Genomic DNA, 17,313 nt, shown 5'->3' with positions numbered 1-17,313 from the left:
AGCTTAGGATTCAAGGCTCTCTGGAAATGGAGAGCAAGGGCGGCCTGTATGCCCCATAGGAGAGCATGGCACAGAGAGTATGTGGGCAGGATTTGACTAGTGACAGCTACAAGCTGTGGCAGGTAACCCGTGCTGAGCTCTGTTTGCACTGAGGCATTCACCCTCCTGTGGGGAGAATGAGTCCTGCCATGCCCCCATGTGTGGGGACACAAGGTGAGTGTCAGGGACCCACACTCTGCCTCTGCGGGAACCACACCACTGGCAGCTAGTGAGCCACTCCTCAAAAGTCTGCAGCCCCCAGAGACTCGCTTTTGGGTGACAGCCACCAGCGGCCCCAGCGGCCCTCCAGCCTATTTCCCTGCCGTAACCTCTACTGCAGGTTGTTGAGCTTCTTGATAAAAGGAATTTTCCTTACACTTCACTCTTTGTCTTTATGATCGTGGCTTTGAGGGCAAGGGAGAGAGCTGGGGAGCCAGAGGTTTTTGGGAGAATACATAGGGAAACAATTTTGAGTCTCTTTTGACTGGCTTTGTAATCCTTGGCGATTCCTTTGATTCTGGGCAAAACCTAGAAGGAATATCCTTTACGGTTCCTTTCAGTTTTGTAAGAACAGACATATCCCCTCACTCTTTATTTAATTAAGTAGTACAGCACATTCATTTCCCTCTGTCTTGCAGCCACATTTAGCCAAATTAATATCAGACAGAACTAGTTGAGGGAAGTTCTCTACCCAAACACTCAAATTAACTTTTCAAGTCATGAAACTGCAGTCAGAACTTTAAAAAGCGGGGTGTGTGTGTGTGTGTGTGTGTGTGTGTGTGTGTGTGTGTGTGTTGGGTGGGGGGCAATTCATTCTTGATTCCACCACTTTACCAGCTTGGAAAAACTTGACAGCCAGCCACCATCCCCACCAACCAGCAATGAAGAACTCTGCCTGTTAGCCCCCAAAGCTCATGAACACACGTCCAGAGAATCTGTTTCCCTCTCTCCCCCGACAGTATGTTTGTTTTCTTATTATTTTTTCTTTCTTAAAAGACAATGGCCTTTCTTTGGAGGAGTTTGATTCGAAACCCTGCAATGGGGATATTGTGCAGTCATGCTCCTGAGACCTCCTTCTCTGCAAGCATCTTGTCTGCTGTGCATGTGTGTGGAGAAAGGCAGGGGTGCCAATTCTGTTCTTTTGTACCAGTTGAAGCCTCTAAGCTTAAGAGCATCCCATCTGTATCCTCTACTTGCATTGCTCCAGTGGTAGAGGGGAATTACCCAGGACATAGTATTTTTTGCTCCTTTGTGACTTGCATGCATCCTTGCCCTCAACTGCTATCCAGAATTCCTGAGATGGGCCTTGCCTCACCACTGCTGCAAGCCTCTGAGCTGAACTCTTAGCTTTGGCTTGGAGATGGGGAGCAGGGGCCGGCAGGCAGGGAAGTGCTCACTCACGGCTTTGCTTGGATTCTTGGAGGAAGAAGAGTTGCTGATCTTTCCCAGCAAGAAGAGGGTCTGTGCCACTCATTCCTTTGGTAGGTGGTGTCAGGTGAAAGTAGTGAAGGCCTGGAGGAGGTCCTGGGTCTCAGGGTGCTAGGACAGCATCCTCTGTGCATTGCCTGGGCTCATACTGTCCCCAGAATGAGCATAGCATCTCTTGGGTATGTTACGGGCTCCAGAAATCTGTGGCAGTGACATTAGGCTGTCCTACGTCCTGTGACCTCCTCAAATTCTGTAGGCTCGGGCGCCTGGGTGGCTCAGTTGGTTAAGCGACTGCCTTCGGCTCAGGTCATGATCCTGGAGTCCCGGGATTGAGTCCCGCATCGGGCTCCCTGCTCAGCAGGGAGTCTGCTTCTCCCTCTGACCCTCCCCCCTCTCATGCTCGCTCGCTTGCTCGCTCTCTCTCTCTCATTCTCTCTCTCAAATAAATAAAATCTTTAAAAAAAAAATTCTGTAGGCTCAAGAAACAAATAGACTAAGCACACACATCCCCACCCCCTGCCCGCAGCTTGGCTTAGAGCAAGGAGAAAGCACCTGGGCCTTAGAAATTAGGATAGGATTACGTGAGAAATCCCAGTAGGGGCAGTGGGCCAACTCAGTGGCCCCAGTTAGGAGCATCTGGGCTGGGCATAGGCCAGTGGAACTGACTTTGAATTTTACCTCCTCCACTGCCCCAGCCAGAGCTGGTTCATTCAGCAAAACCTCCAGGTTGTCTCTTCTCACTGGGGGGGTCATGAGGCTGCCTGGGCCTGGGCAGACTTGGGTTTCAGCCCCCATAAAGATATTTCAGTTCGTGGGCCTTCAGTTGACTTGAAGGGGCCGTCTTCTAATCTCAAAGGAAGCCTTTGGACCCAGCTCCTCCGAGCAGACCACAGTGGCTGCAGTAGCCACTTGGGGCTTCTCAGGAAGGAGGGTGGGGTCAGGCGGTTGCCAGATGCTCTCCATGTGTCTTGGTTTCATGCTGGGACTCCGGAGACAGGAGGACAGGCTGCTTGACCCTTCCCAATCAGCAGTCTGTGTTGCTGGGGGCATGTCTGGCACATCTGGCATTTTTAGGGAAGACTTGCTAAGCCCTCCTAGCTAACAGTTCGGTGTCTTCATACAGGCCATTTAAGCACACGTTGTCAAACCAGGTGTGATCACTGATGTGATTTGTGAGCACCAAGAAGGCAAGGAAACTGGAGACAGTTTCTTGAGAGACTGTGATGGCTACCCCATTGTTCAAAAGTTTGACCTGGGGCGGGGGGCGCCTAGGTGGCTCTGTCAGTTCAGCATCCAACTCTTGATTTCAGCTCAGGTCTTGATCTCAGGGCTGTGGGATCGAGCCCCGTGTCCAGCTCTGCACTCAGCATGGAGTCTACTTGGGATTCTCTGTCCCTCTCCCTCTGCCCCTCCTGCTGCTCCTGCTCATGTGCTTGCTCTCTCTCCCTCCCTCTAAAATAAGTAAATCTTAAAAAAAAAAGTTTAACCTCAAAATTGACAGACTCCAGTCTGCCAGCCTGCTTTGCGCCACCTCCCATTTTCCTGCTCTCTCTAAAATACCTCTTGCAGACCAGCCACTCATTTGACACCTGGCAAATTCAGCTGTGCTTCCTACCCTTGCCCTTCTTCCTCTCAGAGCACTCACTCAAAAGTGTGTTTGACTTCAGGGGTCCAAGCTTCAGTGATGAGAAACCCACTCTTTTGGGCTCTGGAAGACAACATTAACCTGTTCTCCTCCGACCAACTGCATTAATTCTGGAATAGGGTGTAGAGGGTGGAGCATTGCTTTCCGAACTATTATGCAAAAACATCACTGGGACTGTACTTTCACACCGAATGGTAGACTGACAGTCATTTTCCAGAGTTGGGTTGAATTAAGAACTCTGGAAGAATGTATTTGTTCCTCAGTGTTTCAAAGGCAGCACTAATTATTTTACAAACAATAGCTGTTTTCTTCTGCAACCCATTTCCCTAGATTTTGCTAACTTCTTATATCCGGCACAGTCCAGCTTCAAACGACCAAGACTGAGGCTGGATGTTTGGGAAGTGGGGGTAGGGTGAGGGCCAATCTGAGGGGCCAGTTAGAAGCTGCACTCCCGGGGCGCCTGGCTGGTTCAGTCGGTAAAGCATGCGACTCTTGATCTCAGGGTTGTGAGTTTGAGCCCCACATTGGGTGTAGAAATTACTTAAAAATAAAAATCTTTTTTAAAAATATGTATTTATCTGACAGAGAGCGAGAGAGTGCACAAGCAGTGGGAGCAGGAGAGGGAGAAGCATGATCCCATGACCCTGAGATCACCACCCAAGCCCAAGGCAGATGCTTAAACGTCTGAGCCACCCAGGCGCCCTAAAAATAAAAATCTTAAAAGCCCTGCACTCCCATACAGCACTCCCAACTTTTAAGAGTTCTTGCCAGGGAGTTGTTAATAGGGAAGGAGACATAGACTAGTGAAACCTTTCTCTCAGTTAAGCAAGGGACAGACCTATACCTAGCAGTTTTTTGGACTCTTTTTGCCAGCCTGGACTGGTATTCCCCTCCGGTGACTTTGCCGAATAGGCAGCAGCTAAGGGAGGTTTCTTGGTGGCAGAGCTCAGAGGAAGAGGGAAGGGAATGGAAAGTGAGCATCCAGGCTTCACCTGGAATGGCCTGCCTTCAGAACCCAGGAGGCCCCTCTGCTATGTGGTTTGGGTGGAGGTCTCAGGGATTTGCATACTAATGTCTTGTTTAGGACACTTCAGGGAGCCAAAGAGAGGAAGAGAGAGGGAGCACACCCCTCTAACCACTGGACAGAACAGCTGGGCTTCCGACAGAGGCATTATTAGCATTTGAAAACCCCTCTGAAGGGGCTGAGAACTTCCTGGGGTGGGCGTTGGGGCCCGAGTGCTGAGACCCGCGGTGGCTCCACACAGAATGGGGCTGCGCATCCAGGGCATAAAGACCAGACTGGACTCAAGAATGAGCCCATTGTGGCTTTGTCCCAGGCTTGAAAACTGTGACCAAGGCTCTTTCATTGTTAAGAAAGACTGTTTCTTGGCCACAGCAGAGCTAATAAGTCTAGTTCCCCCACCAAGCAGGGCTGGGGAAGAAAGACCGCGTCCCAGTCTGAAAGGTTGTTACCATCATGTGCTCTAAACCTTTCTGTGGGTAGTTATGCGTTCTCCTCCCCCTTCCCTCCTTTTAATTCACTCCTGATCCCGCATGGGTTGGTCCCCAAAGTAGCGACTGGGTCTGTCTCCCTTTTCTGCCTTAGGGTCTCCCCTTCCAGCTGTCTAAATTAAGCCTCTTCCTAAATTAGGTCTGTACGAAGTGGTTTTTTTTTTTTTTTTTGGTCATTCTTCTTTCATTTAAACAGTTTGGGTTTGTACGACATTTATTTTTAAGCCAAGGTCAGTTCTGGTTAATGAAAGGTCATGGCTCCAAACCTTTTCAGGCCTTTCCCTGTTTCCAGCTTATGTTCCTGCCAGGTTTGGGGTATATTTCTACAGACCAGACAGCTAGATGTGGGCGGGGGTTGAGAACTGGACCAACTCTTTCTTAAACCAGGAGCGATGGTGCCACCTACTGGCTTGTGCTGTGAGCTACAGGCTCTGTGCCGGTTCTGGATTTCTGTTAGGGGCCCTAAGACCTGGGCAGATACAGCGGTATTGTATACCAATACAGGAGTAACATGCAACAGTGGAAAGCAAACTGAGTAGGCACACTATTTTCTGCTTACAGATAAGGAAACAGGCTTGGAAATTGTGGTTGGGCAAGTTGCCGAGGGTTATAACTCGTATGAGGCAGAGGCAAATAGGAAGCAACTCTTCCCAACTGCAAAGTTAACCACAGCACCAGGGTTTGCCGGAGCCAGCTGGAGACTTTAGGTCATAACTGGACAGGGCATTCAGTGACCTGGATAGTGAGGACTGTCTTCCCTCTTCAAGTTTCTGATACAACCCTGCTGATTTGTCAGTTTGATATGACTCTTTAAACCTCCAACAGCTCTTTAATCCTGGTTCATTTGAGTTTTTAATAATGTTAGGTAGACAACAGTAGCTGTTAAAAATTAAATTTGTTTTCGTCAAATTGCTTTGAAGTTATTCTAGGCAACACTGCTTTTCCCTTTATTTTCCTGAGTTAGCACTAATATGAAATTTCCTTTTTTTTTATTTTTAGAGATTTTATTTATTTATTTATTTGAGAGAGAATGAGAGAGCATGTGAGCCAGGGGAGGAGCAGAGGGAGAGGGACAAGCAGACACTTCACTCGGCATGGAGCCTGACATGGGGCTTGATCCCACATCCCCTGAGATCATGACCTGAGCCGAAATCAAGAGTTGGATGCTTAACCAACTGAGCCACCCAGGCACCCCTATGAAGTGTCTTTTAAACTAAGTTTGTCTAGGTTTTTAAACATGAGTCAGTCTTAGGGAGAAATACAAGTAGGTTATGGTACAGATGGTACACAGAAGTGTTATGGATGACTCAAAAGTCTGGGAAATACTGTGCCCACCATCACTGACTTGTCCCATGACCTTGGGCAGTCTCTCTCAAGGATCCTTTCCTCATTTGTAGGAAATGAAAATGTTGGTTGTTCAGATTGTATAGATGTCTCTATAACATGCTTTGATGTGTGGGCATTCTATGTCAGATTTCTCCCAGGCCACTGCTTACCCTGAGAAGGTAGTAACCAAAAATCTAGGACCTTGGCCTTACTTTGCCCACTTTGCCTTTCCCCCAAGATCCCTCCCTTTCACCTACTGTATTCTTTCTTTTTTTTAACATCTCTATCGAGATGTAATTCACATACCTTGTAATTCACAGTTGTGAAACCATCACCACAATGAAACACAGAACATTTGCATTACCCCCAAAAGCAATGTCATACAAGTCACTACCCATTCCCCCTAACCATTCTAGCCCTAGGCAACCACTAATCTCTCTGTTCCATAGATTTGCCTATTCTGGACATTCCATATAGTTGGAATCACATATGTCCTTTTGTGACTGGCTTCTTTCACTTAGCATAATGTTTTTAAGGTTCATGTTGTAGCATGTATTGGTACTTTATTTCTATTGCCGGTAATACTCCATTGTGTGCATATACCATGTTTTATTTATCCATTCATTAGTTGATGGACATTGGGTTATTTCCACCTTTGGGCTATTGTGAATAACATGGCTATTGTGAACATTCATGTACAAGTGTTTGTGTGGACATGTGTTCTATTTCTCTTGGATATAGACATAGGATTGGAATTGCTAGGTCGTATGGCAACTCCATGTTTAATCATTTGAGGAATTGCCAAACTGTTTGCCAAAGCAGCTCCACTATTTTACATTCCCACTAGCAGTGTATAAGCGTTCCGATTTCTATCCTTACCATTTGTTATTGTCACCGTAATTGTAGCCACCCTATGAGTGTGAAATGATGGTATCTCACTATGGTTTTGATAAGCATTTCCCTAATGGTTAATCGTGCTGAGCATCTTTTCATGTGCTTATTGGTTATTTTTATATCTTTTTTGGAGAAAGGTTTTTTCATATTCCTCACCCATTTTAAAGTTGGATTATTTATCTTATTATTGAGCTGTAAGTCTCTATATATTCTGGATACCTATCAGATGTATGACTTGTAAATATTTTCTTGCATTCTGTAGGTTGCCTTTTCACTTTCGTTTTTTAAAAAATTGTGGTTAAATATACATAACACAAAATTTGCCATTTTAACCATTTTTTAAAGATTTTATTTATTTAGGGCACCTGGGTGGCTCAGTTGGTTAAGCGACTGCCTTCGGCTCAGGTCATGATCCCGGAGTCCCGGGATCGAGTCCCACATTGGACTCCCTGCTCAGCAGGGAGTCTGCTTCTCCCTCTGACCCTTCCTCCTCTTGGGCTCTCCCTCTCTCTCTCTCTCTCAAATAAATAAATAAAAAAGATTTTATTTATTTATTAGAGAGAGAGAGCACAAGCAGGGGGAGTGGCAGGCAGAGGGAGAAGGAGAAACAGGCTTCCGGCTGAGCAAGGAGCCCGACGTGCGGCTCGATCCCAGGACCCTGGGATCATGACCTGAGCTGAAGGCAGACATTTAACTGACTGAGCCACCCGGCGCCCCAAGCGCTAACTTTCCATTTCCCTCCTCTCCTAGCCCCCAGCAACCACCTGTCTACTTTCTGCCTCTGTAAATTTGACTACTCTGGTACCTTATATAAATGGAGACACTTTTTTGGGGATTAGCTTACTTAGCATAATGTCTTCAAGGTTCATCCATCTTGTAGCATGCATTAGAATGTCATTTATTTTTTATTTTTTTTTTAAGATTTTATTTAATTGACAGAGAGACAGAGAGAGAGGGAACACAAGCAGGGGGAGTGGGAGAGGGAGAAGCAGGCTTCCCGCTGAGCAGGGAGCCCGATGCGGAGCTCGATCCCAGGACTCTGGGATCATGACCTGAGCCGAAGGCAGTTGCTTAACCAACTGAGCCACCCAGGCGCCCCAGAATGTCATTTTTTTTTAAAGATTTATTTGAGAGAGCAAGAATGAGAGAGAGAGAGAGTACATGAGAGGGGGGAGGGTTAGAGGGAGAAGCAGCCTCCTCACTAAGCAGGGAGCCTGATACGGGACCCAATCCCTGGACTCCAGGATCATGACCTGAGCCGAAGGCAGTTGCTTAACCAACTGAGCCACGCAGGCGCCCCAGAATGTCATTTTTTAAGGCTGAAAATAAATACCATGTTTTGTTAATCCATTCAACCATTGATGGACCCTTGGCTTGCTTCCCTTCTCTGGCTGTTGTGAATAATTCTGCTGTGACATGGGTGTACAAGTACGTGTTTGAGTCTCTGTAATTCTTTCGGGTATATACCCAGGCATAGAATTGCTGGATCCAATGACACGTCTATGTTTAATCTTTGGAGGCACCATCACCCTATTTTCCACAGTGGCTATACCATCCTATACCCAGGAACAGTGCACCCAAGTTGAAAGTTTTCTCACAGCCTCACCAGCACTTGTCATTTTTCCGGATGGTTTTTTGTTTTGTTTTGCTTTATAATAGCCATCCTAATGGTTGTGACGTGGTATCTCATTGTGGTTTGGATTTGCATTTCTTTTTCCTTTCTCAGTGGTACTGTTTGTAGCACAAAAGGTTTTCATTTTAATGAAGTCCAATTTTTGGACCAATCTTTGTTGCTGGTGCTTTTGTGTCTAAGAAACCATTGCCAAATTTAAGGTCAGAAGGTTTATTCCTATGTTTTTTCTAAGAGTTTTACAGTTTCAGCTATTACAGTTAGGCCTGTGATCTATTTTAAATTAATTTTTGTTTATGGTGTAAGGAAGAGATCCAACTTGATTCTTTCATATGTGGATATCCAATTGTTCCAGTACCACTTGCTGAAAAGACTCTCTTTCCTATATTGAATTGTCTTGGCACTGTTGTCAAAAATTAATTGGCCATAAATGTGAGGGTTTATTTCTGGACTCTAAATTCTGTTACATTGATCAAATGCCTATCCTTATGCCAGTACTACACTGCCTTTTTTTTTTTTTAAGACTTTATTTTTAAGCACTCTCTCCACCCAATGTGGAGCTTGAACTCACAACACTGAAATCAAGAGTTGCATGCTTCACTGACTGAGCCAGCCAGGCATCCCAGTACCACAGTGTCTCGATAACTGTAGCTTTGTAGCAAGTTTTGAAATCAGGAAAATTAAGTCTTCCAACTGTTTTTCTTTTTTTTTCTTTTTTTTCAGATTTTATTTATTTATTTGACAGAGAGAGACACAGCGAGAGAGGGAACACAAGCAGGGGGAGTGGGAGAGGGAGAAGCAGGCTTCCGGCTGAGCAGGGAGCCCGACGCGGGGCTCGATCCCATGACCTGAGCCAAAGGCAGATGCTTAACGACTGAGCGACCCAGGCGCCCCTGTTTGTCTTTTTCAAGCTTGTTTCAAGCTCTTCTGGGTCTCTGGCATTTTCATATGAATTTTAGGATCATTGTTGAAATTTCTGCAAAAAAGGCATTTGGCATTTTGATAGGGATTGCATTGAATATATAGATCAATTTGGGGAATATTAATGTCAACAATATTAAATCTTTCTTTCCGTGAATATTGTATATTTTTTCATTTATATAGGTCCTCTCTAATTTCTTTCTTTTTTTTTTTAAAGATTTTATTTATTTATTTGACAGAGATAGCGAGAAAAGGAACACAAGCAGGGGGAATGGGAGAGGGAGAAGCAGGCTTCCCGTGGAGCAGGGACCCCCGATGTGGGGCTCGGTCCCAGGACCCTGGGATCATGACCCAAGCCAAAGGCAGCCGCTTAACGACTGAGCCACCCAGGCGCCCCTCTAATTCCTTTCAACAGTGTTTTATAGTTTTCAGAGTACAAGTTTTCCCTTTTTTAAGTTAAATTTATTCCTGAGCATTGTTTTCTTTTTTATTCTATTGTAAGTGGAAGTTTTCTTAATTTCGTTTTCACATTGTTCATTGCAAGTGCACAGAAATACAAGTGATTCTTATACATTGCTGTTGTACCCTGCAACGCTGCTGAATTTGTTTATCCTGATAGTTTTTTAGTGGATTCCTTAGGGTTTTCTTTGTACAAGATCATGTCATAGGCAAATATAGTTTCATTTCCTTTCCAGTTTACCTGGATTTTTGTTTATTTTTTCTTGCCTAATTGCCCTGGTTAGAACCCCTAATACAATGTTAAATAGAAGTGATAAGAGTGGGCATCTCTGTTATGTTCCTGATCTTAGAGGAAAATAATTCAGTCTTTAATATCAAGTATGCTGTTAGCTGTAGGTTTTTTGTAGATGCCCTTTTATAGATTGAGGAAGTTCCTATCTCTTCCAAGTTTCAGTGTTTTTATCATAAAAGAGTATTAGATTTTGCAAATGCTTTTCTATGTCTATTGAGATGATCATGTGGGGTTTTTTAAATCTTCATTCTGTTGATATATTACATTGGTTTTCTTACGTTACATCAACCTTGTATTTCTGGGATAAATCTCACTTGCTCATTATGTATAAACCCTTTTTATATGTTGCTGTGTTCAGTTTGCTATTGTTTAGTGAGGATTTTTGTGTCTGTATGAATAATGGGATAATGGCCTATGGCTTTCTTTTCTTGTAATGCCTTTGTCTGGCTTTGGTATCAGGGTAATATTGGTTTTATAGAAAGAATCGGCAAGTCTTATATTTTTTTGAAAAGTTTGTGAAGAATTGGTATTAATTCTTTAAATGTTTGGTAGAATTTACCAGTGAAGCCATTGGGGATAAGCTTATTATGGGGTCAGTTTTTGAATTACTAATTCAATCTTTTTACTTGTTGCTTTGTTTCTAACTTGTAGATCATGCAAGCTGCTTGTAGACACACATTTCTGTAAAAGGAGAAGAAATCTGGGAAGAGTGGGCACAGCAGGAATTGGGAAATTTGAAGGTTTCTAGTTGGCTCTGTCTGGAGCTGTGCCTTCTCTGCCTTTATCGCCCCATGTCTCCTAGAGGAAGTAGTCTTCCTTCACCCTTATGAATGAATACTTTTGAGGTTAGGACCAAAAAGATGGAAAAAGTAGTTGGTGTAACCACACCTGACAGAGCAGGGAATTAGTATTCAGACCAAGGCAAGAGAGAGCAGAAGCTCTCTCAGGCCTCCGGAGGCTTTGGGCTGGGGTGTGTGTGTGTGTGTGTGTGTCTGTTTTCATGTTCTGCGTTGCCTTAAATATTGATCAAAAGTGAAGAGTCTCCAGCTGTTGAGATTCCTAGATCATAACTGATAGACCACAATGAACTACCATACAGCCATTTAAAGAATGAGGTAGTGGGGTGCCTGGATGGCACAGTCAGTTGAGCATCCGACTCTTGGTTTTGGCTCAGATCATGATCTCCGGGTCCTGGGATCTAGTCCTTCGTCAGGCTCCATGCTCAGCGTGGAGTCTGCTTGAGATTCTCTCTCCCTCTCCCCCTCCCTCTTGTATTGTCTCTCTCTCTAAAATAAATAATAAATCTTTTTTTTTAAGATTTTATTTATTTATTTGACAGAGAGAGAGCAGGAGAGCACACGCCGTGAGAGTGGCAGAAGGAGAGGGAGAAGCAGGCTTCCTGTGGAGCACGGAGCCCGATGCAGGGCTCAATCCCAGGACTCTGAGATCGTGACCTGAGCTGAAGGCAGACGCTTAACGACTGAGCCACTCAGGCGCCCCAATAAATAAGAAATCTTAAAAAAAAAAGAATGAGGTAGCTTTTTATGTGCTGATATGAAATGATCTCCCAAGATATATCATTAAACAAAATGTGCAAGGGGCTCCTGGGTGGCTCAGAGGGAGCCTCCTTCTCCCTCTCCCTCTGCTGCCTCCCCCTTGTGCGTGCTCTCTTTCTCTCTCTGACAAATAAAATCTTAAAAAAAAAACAAACCACCAAATGTGCAAAACAGTGTGCTGCCATTTGTTTTAGGAAAAAAAGGTAGAGAGACCCTGTAGATGCACACAGGCTGGTAAATGCGGAATACGTTTGGAAGGGTACCCAACAGAAGAGTCAGGGCTAGGGGGAGACTTTGTACCACATGGGTGTTTCCTTCCTTGTGGTTATGCTGTCCTAAACAGTGTTTTTGAAGTGTTGAGCCTGTGTGAAGTGCAATGGTGAGGCTATGAGTTGGCCGTGTTTGCATGTTTCTCTTGGTCAGCCCAGGCACGGTGTCTGTGATTTCATGGAAACACCCACCCCTCCAGACTGTGCATCTCTGCAGAGGTGTGTGGGGCACAGTCCAGACCTCTGTGTACTTGAAGCCTCCAGTGTTCCTCAGAAATCCTTCTATCTGTCTACCTGTGGGAAGCCAGTGGCCAATCTCAAAAGCCCTCCACGGGTGGTTCCTTTTAGAAACACTTCCAGCAGCAGAGGAAAGGATTGAGACCAGGGGTGTGCTTCTCCATGGCAAAGTGCTTTCACTGCCCCACCCCCAGCCTCCCTGAGGATTTCTGGCCACGTGGCCCCACACTAAAGCACCTTATCCTTTCCTGGCAGACCTGATCATGGCTCCCCAACCCCAAATAAATCTTCGGGTGTGCCAGGCCGAGTGAGCAACTGCAGTAGCAGCCTGTCCTTTTCTCCTGAAGGCTGGCAGAATTGGCAAGCAGGAAAAAACGTTTGGTTTGGGGGAAATATCCACAATCTTTTCTCTTATATGAGCAAATGCTTCCCCTGGAAGATGGGGGAGCTTCCCAGCCTGGGCTTCTCTGATACCAGGGTTTCAGACCTGGATGTAAGGCCTCTAACACTGAGCATCCTCGTGTCTCTCCCACAGAGAACACCTTCTGCAGCGGGGACCACGTGTCTTGGCATAGCCCTTTGGATAACAGCGAGTCAAGAATTCAGCACATGCTGCTGACCGAGGACCCACAGATGCAACCCGTGCAGACACCCTTTGGGGTAGTTACATTTCTCCAGGTGAGGCTGAGGTTGGACATGGGCTCAAGCCTTCCCTGGGGGAAAAGCCTTTGTAGTACAGGAGGGCTTGGGTAGGAGGAATGAAGGCAACAGGAGATTTCCTTCTTGCATTTTCTCTTCCCTCTGCTGGCTCGTCAGATTCGGATGGTCTGATTTAGCCTGCTGAGATGCGAAAAGGGGGAAAGGGAAGGGGCCATGGGGGCAGGGGCGGGGGGTGCTGTTGGAATGGCTGTAGTTGGGCGGCTAAGGCCAACAGGGCGGGTATTTTGGTGAACTGATAAAGACCCAGACAGCCGTAGGCATGGGACCACCCAGCAGGAAGGCAGCTTTGGGCTGGCCTTGCCCTCACCCAGAAGGGGTGTGCATCCACCCCTGCTGCAGCTGCATTTGCTTGTGATCATGCTGGGGTCTATGTGAAGGTTCCCTTGTTTCCCTTGAGGTTTACACAAAGGCCCCGCCTCTGATGAGGAAAGAGAGCTTTTCTGCAAACTGCTGGGGCCCTTTGGTTGTCGTTTGGAGCTTGAAGGGCCTCAGAATCTCCTGTGTTTACATTCCCTGCGATCCTAGCCTAGGTCGGAACATCTCCCTGAACCTCTCCTGCCTCCAGAGACATGGGCTGAGGACCCATTCTGATGTTCGCTTCTGTAGTCCAGGGCTAGACATCGTATCACCCAGACACCTGACCCATTGTAGCAGGACAAGGGTCAGGCCTCAGTACCCTGTCTGTGGACTCTTCCATCTCCTAAGGAAACCACCCCATTTTGGACAGACAAGCCCCGAGCCATAGATCCTGCCTGTGGTCCCCCCACTTGACTTGACCCTGAAAGAGCCTGGGTGGCCGTCCTCCTGGATGGGTGGGAGGAATGGCTATTGACATGCAATGGCGTCTTGTCCCTGGGTCTCAGATTGTTGGCGTCTGCACCGAGGAGCTCCACGCAGCCCAGCAGTGGAACGGGCAGGGCATCTTGGAGCTGCTGCGGACGGTACCCGTGTGAGTACATGCCCACCCTGTGAGGTGGGGCCTGGCTTCCTGGGCCTGGGGGTGGGAGTTCCTCCTTACCCCCACATGTGGGCTTCCCCTTACATTGTTTATCAGGCACTGGTTTTTCACATCAGGGGCTCCTGATGATTCACTCCCTGACAGTCCCTGACCTCGAACTGCTCCCCTGTGTTCTGGGCCTGGGGCAGCAAACAGGGCAGTCTGAAGGCCCAGCCCATCAGCCCCAGACCCTCAGTTACCATCCTATCCCCTTTCCTTGTCCACAGCGCTGGCGGCCCCTGGCTGATAACTGACATGCGGAGGGGAGAGACCATATTTGAGATCGACCCACACCTGCAAGTATGTCTTGAGTGAGGAGAACCTTTCTAGCACACTATGCCTAGGCCTCTTCCAAATAACACTGGCTTTCATGCTGGGAAAACGGAGGAGCTTTATTTGTGAATGAGTAGAAATATGGCATGATTTGGAATTTGTCCCCTGAATTCCTCAGAGCACATAGGGAGCAGAGATTTTAGGCCAGGAAAGCTTGCCTGAGACACATGGTTTTTTGCATTTAAAAAGGGTGGGATTAAATTGACTTTTATATTACAAATAGGTGGAAATTTATAATATTGAGATTGTTTGGGATGATACTACAGTAATATCTTGGTTAGAATAATAAAAAAATGAGGATCCATGCTTAGTGACACTTTAAAACGTAAGAGCAGTTCTTGAGATATTGGAACTACATCAAAGAAAACAAACTGGAAATTGTACTCATAAAAAAAATAAACTAAAAAAGGGTGTGGGGGGGAGAATGAATTTTATTGTAGGGCAAGTCATACATCAATAAACCTGACTTAAAAAAAAATAAGATCACCAGCTTTTCACTGTAGAAAATCAATATTGCTTGCCCAGGATTCAGCCTCCCATTTCCTGCTTCTCAAAAGAATATAGACTTTCCTTCGGAGCCACCTCCCTACCACCAGCACCCTGTAACACACAGGACAGGTGATACTGACCCCACGGCCCAGCTGCAGTGGGAGTCGTGATTGGTCTAGTGATCGCATGCGCCTTTTAGATACATCTCTGGCTTGCACAGTCAGACTCCGAGCTCCTCTCCTGGGTACGCTGGCATTCTTGGGCATATAAAGGAAGTCGGTATACGTGCAGGCCTGCAGTTGCCCACTTACTGTGGCCCAGCTGTGCAGTGACATCTTTGGTTTCTTAGAAGAAACACGCTTTGTGTGCCAGTTAATTTTGAAAACCACCTAGAGCATAACTTCCTTCCTAATGGGCTGCTCATGAAAGAGAGCAGTGGACAGCTAAGAATGTTCCTGGCATGTATACACTTCCTTCTCCTTCCCCTGACCAATTGTAGGCCATTGCCATCTCTGAAGCTCTCATGTCTCTCAAAATCTGGCAGGCGGTGGGCAGCTGCCGGGAGCTGCGTGTCCTCTAGGAGGGACGCGAGGTGGGAGGGGAGACGTAGCAGGCAGACGTACAGCCAGCAGTCCCTGTAGGCCCTTTACTATAGACCTGTGAGATCTTGGGCAGAAACCCTACTCATTCACACATGATGCTCCTCTATTTTCCTAGTGCCTTTAACACTGAAGTTTTCAAATTGTTGCCAGGATCCTCTGTTAGCTCTCCTTTAACATTGGTTTCCCTATAGCTTCTGCTTATGTAAAAACCAGGAACCATGAAGGCTATGTTTCCCTATGTCCTTGTTCTGCAGCCACACTGGGATCCAGCATGGGGCACTGTGGGCTGCCATTTAGCCTCGGTCATAAACGCCAAGTACTAAGAAAGAACTTGGTCATTTGAACTAGTAGGGTAAGCAGCCCGTCCTTCTCTGCATGCCAGGAGCAGTTCTCCATCCTTGTCTTCGGGCTCTGCTGAGATCAGCCAGCAGGACCCAGAACACCCAGTGGTCTTTAAAAGCAAGTGGTGGGAGGGGGGCTGGCTCAGTTGGTGGAGCATTCAACTCTTGATCTCGGGTCATAAGTTTAGGTGCCATGTTGGGCGGAGAGTTTACTTAAAAATAAAAAATTAAAATATATTAAAAAAGCAAGCAGGTGGCCTTGTGCACCAAGTGGGAACTCTTCTGTGCTCATCTGTAGCTGTCTGGGGCCTGCTTACAGGTGGTTCATTTTAGAGCCGGCTCCTAGTCCTTTGCTCCAGGCTCTGCTGCTAGCCAGCTCTGTGCCTAAAGAAGTCCCTTAACTTCTCTAGGGCCTCTTTCATTTTTACTTATAAAGTAAGTGGGCTGAACTAGTTGAGTCAAGAGGTATCCTCAGCTCCTTGCTTAGGTGAGGGGCCTCAGGGCAGCCAGTGGAAAGGGTAAAGCTCCGACTCTACCCTGAGCAGAGCAGGGCCCACACATCCTGCTTGGAGCACAGAACTGCTCCTGTCGTCAGCTTCTCCCTGTTTGTGCTCAGAATCCTCAGCTTTGGGGCGCCTGGCTGGCTCAGTCAGTAGAGCATGTGACTCTTGATCTTGGAGTTTTAAGTTAGAGCCCCATGTTGGGTGTAGAGATTATTTAAAAATAAAATCTTAAAAAAAAAAAAATCCCAGCTTTGCCCGGGCTGATTGTAGCACTGGAAAGGAGGCATCAGGGCAGGGCCATCTGCTGACTGGTCTCAAGAAATAAGGAGCTTCCCTCGTGTTTCCACAGATAGGCTTCCTGGCCGAGCAGCAGGCCCGTGTGGTGCCTGTGCAGCCCCTGGGAGAGGGTCAGGCAGACAGGGAGGTGCAGATTCTTACTGAGGTGCTTTCACTCACGAGCTTTATTTGGCCCACATGGCTGTTTATAAGCAACGTTGCTAGAGCCTTCCAGATGACCTTTAATCCAACGCCCAGCATCACAGAACTATGTTTTACCAGAAATCCCAGAGATGTTTGGGTACAACTCTTCCTTGAGGCCATTTGGAGAGAGTTGGGACTCCACAGTGCCAAGGCCTACACAAAGCAGGGCCTCTGATGGGGTCTGCAGATGGCCATTGCCCTCCAGGCCCCCATCTCAGTCTAAGAAATGGAAAAGAAACTCCATCCAGAGTCCTTTGCCAAACAAGTTAGTGATCCAGCTGGGCGAAGTTCTGCTCTTCTGCTCTCTGGTGGCGCTTTTCTGGGTGACCGCACCCTCTGCTGTTGGAAGAGGGAACTGCAGGTGTGAAGTCGCCCAGTCCTGGCCTCTCCCGCCTGTGGCCCGCTTGCACCCTGTCCTCTGTAGCAGTAACTGGGGGGTTCCTCCTGAATGGCCAGGGAGGAGAGGAAGGAGTGTGCCTTCCCTCAGGGCAATAGTTCCTGGCTCTGCCACATCCGCTCCACCGGCCTGCATGGGGTGGCCAGAGTTAGGGCTCTGAAACAGGTGTGCAGGTGGTTTTACTGGAAGGTCCAGATAGAGGATGAGCTTTCCTTGGGATTTTCATGCTTCCTGGCTTCCCCT

General features: G+C 46.9%; 1 protein-coding gene across 2 annotated transcripts in view; it reads left to right on the top strand.

Annotated features, from left to right (window-relative positions):
* SUFU (SUFU negative regulator of hedgehog signaling) overlaps positions 1–17,313 on the top strand; it is a 111,604-nt gene that overhangs the window by 64,412 nt on the left and 29,879 nt on the right. For both annotated transcript variants that reach the window (XM_028098870.2, XM_028098869.2), the window contains exons 4-6: positions 12,744–12,886; positions 13,792–13,877; positions 14,153–14,225. In XM_028098870.2, coding sequence (XP_027954671.1) covers positions 12,744–12,886; positions 13,792–13,877; positions 14,153–14,225 — 302 coding nt within the window. The remainder of the gene's footprint in view (positions 1–12,743; positions 12,887–13,791; positions 13,878–14,152; positions 14,226–17,313) is intronic.

Source organism: Eumetopias jubatus, unplaced genomic scaffold (genome assembly GCF_037043125.1).
Source record: "Eumetopias jubatus isolate StellerSeaLion01/CBP00866 unplaced genomic scaffold, mEumJub1_p1.0 scaffold_17, whole genome shotgun sequence".
In the NCBI taxonomy this organism is placed as follows: Eukaryota; Metazoa; Chordata; class Mammalia; order Carnivora; family Otariidae; genus Eumetopias; species Eumetopias jubatus.
Note: the sequence above shows the minus strand (reverse complement) of the source record. Positions and strands in the feature narration are given on the sequence as shown.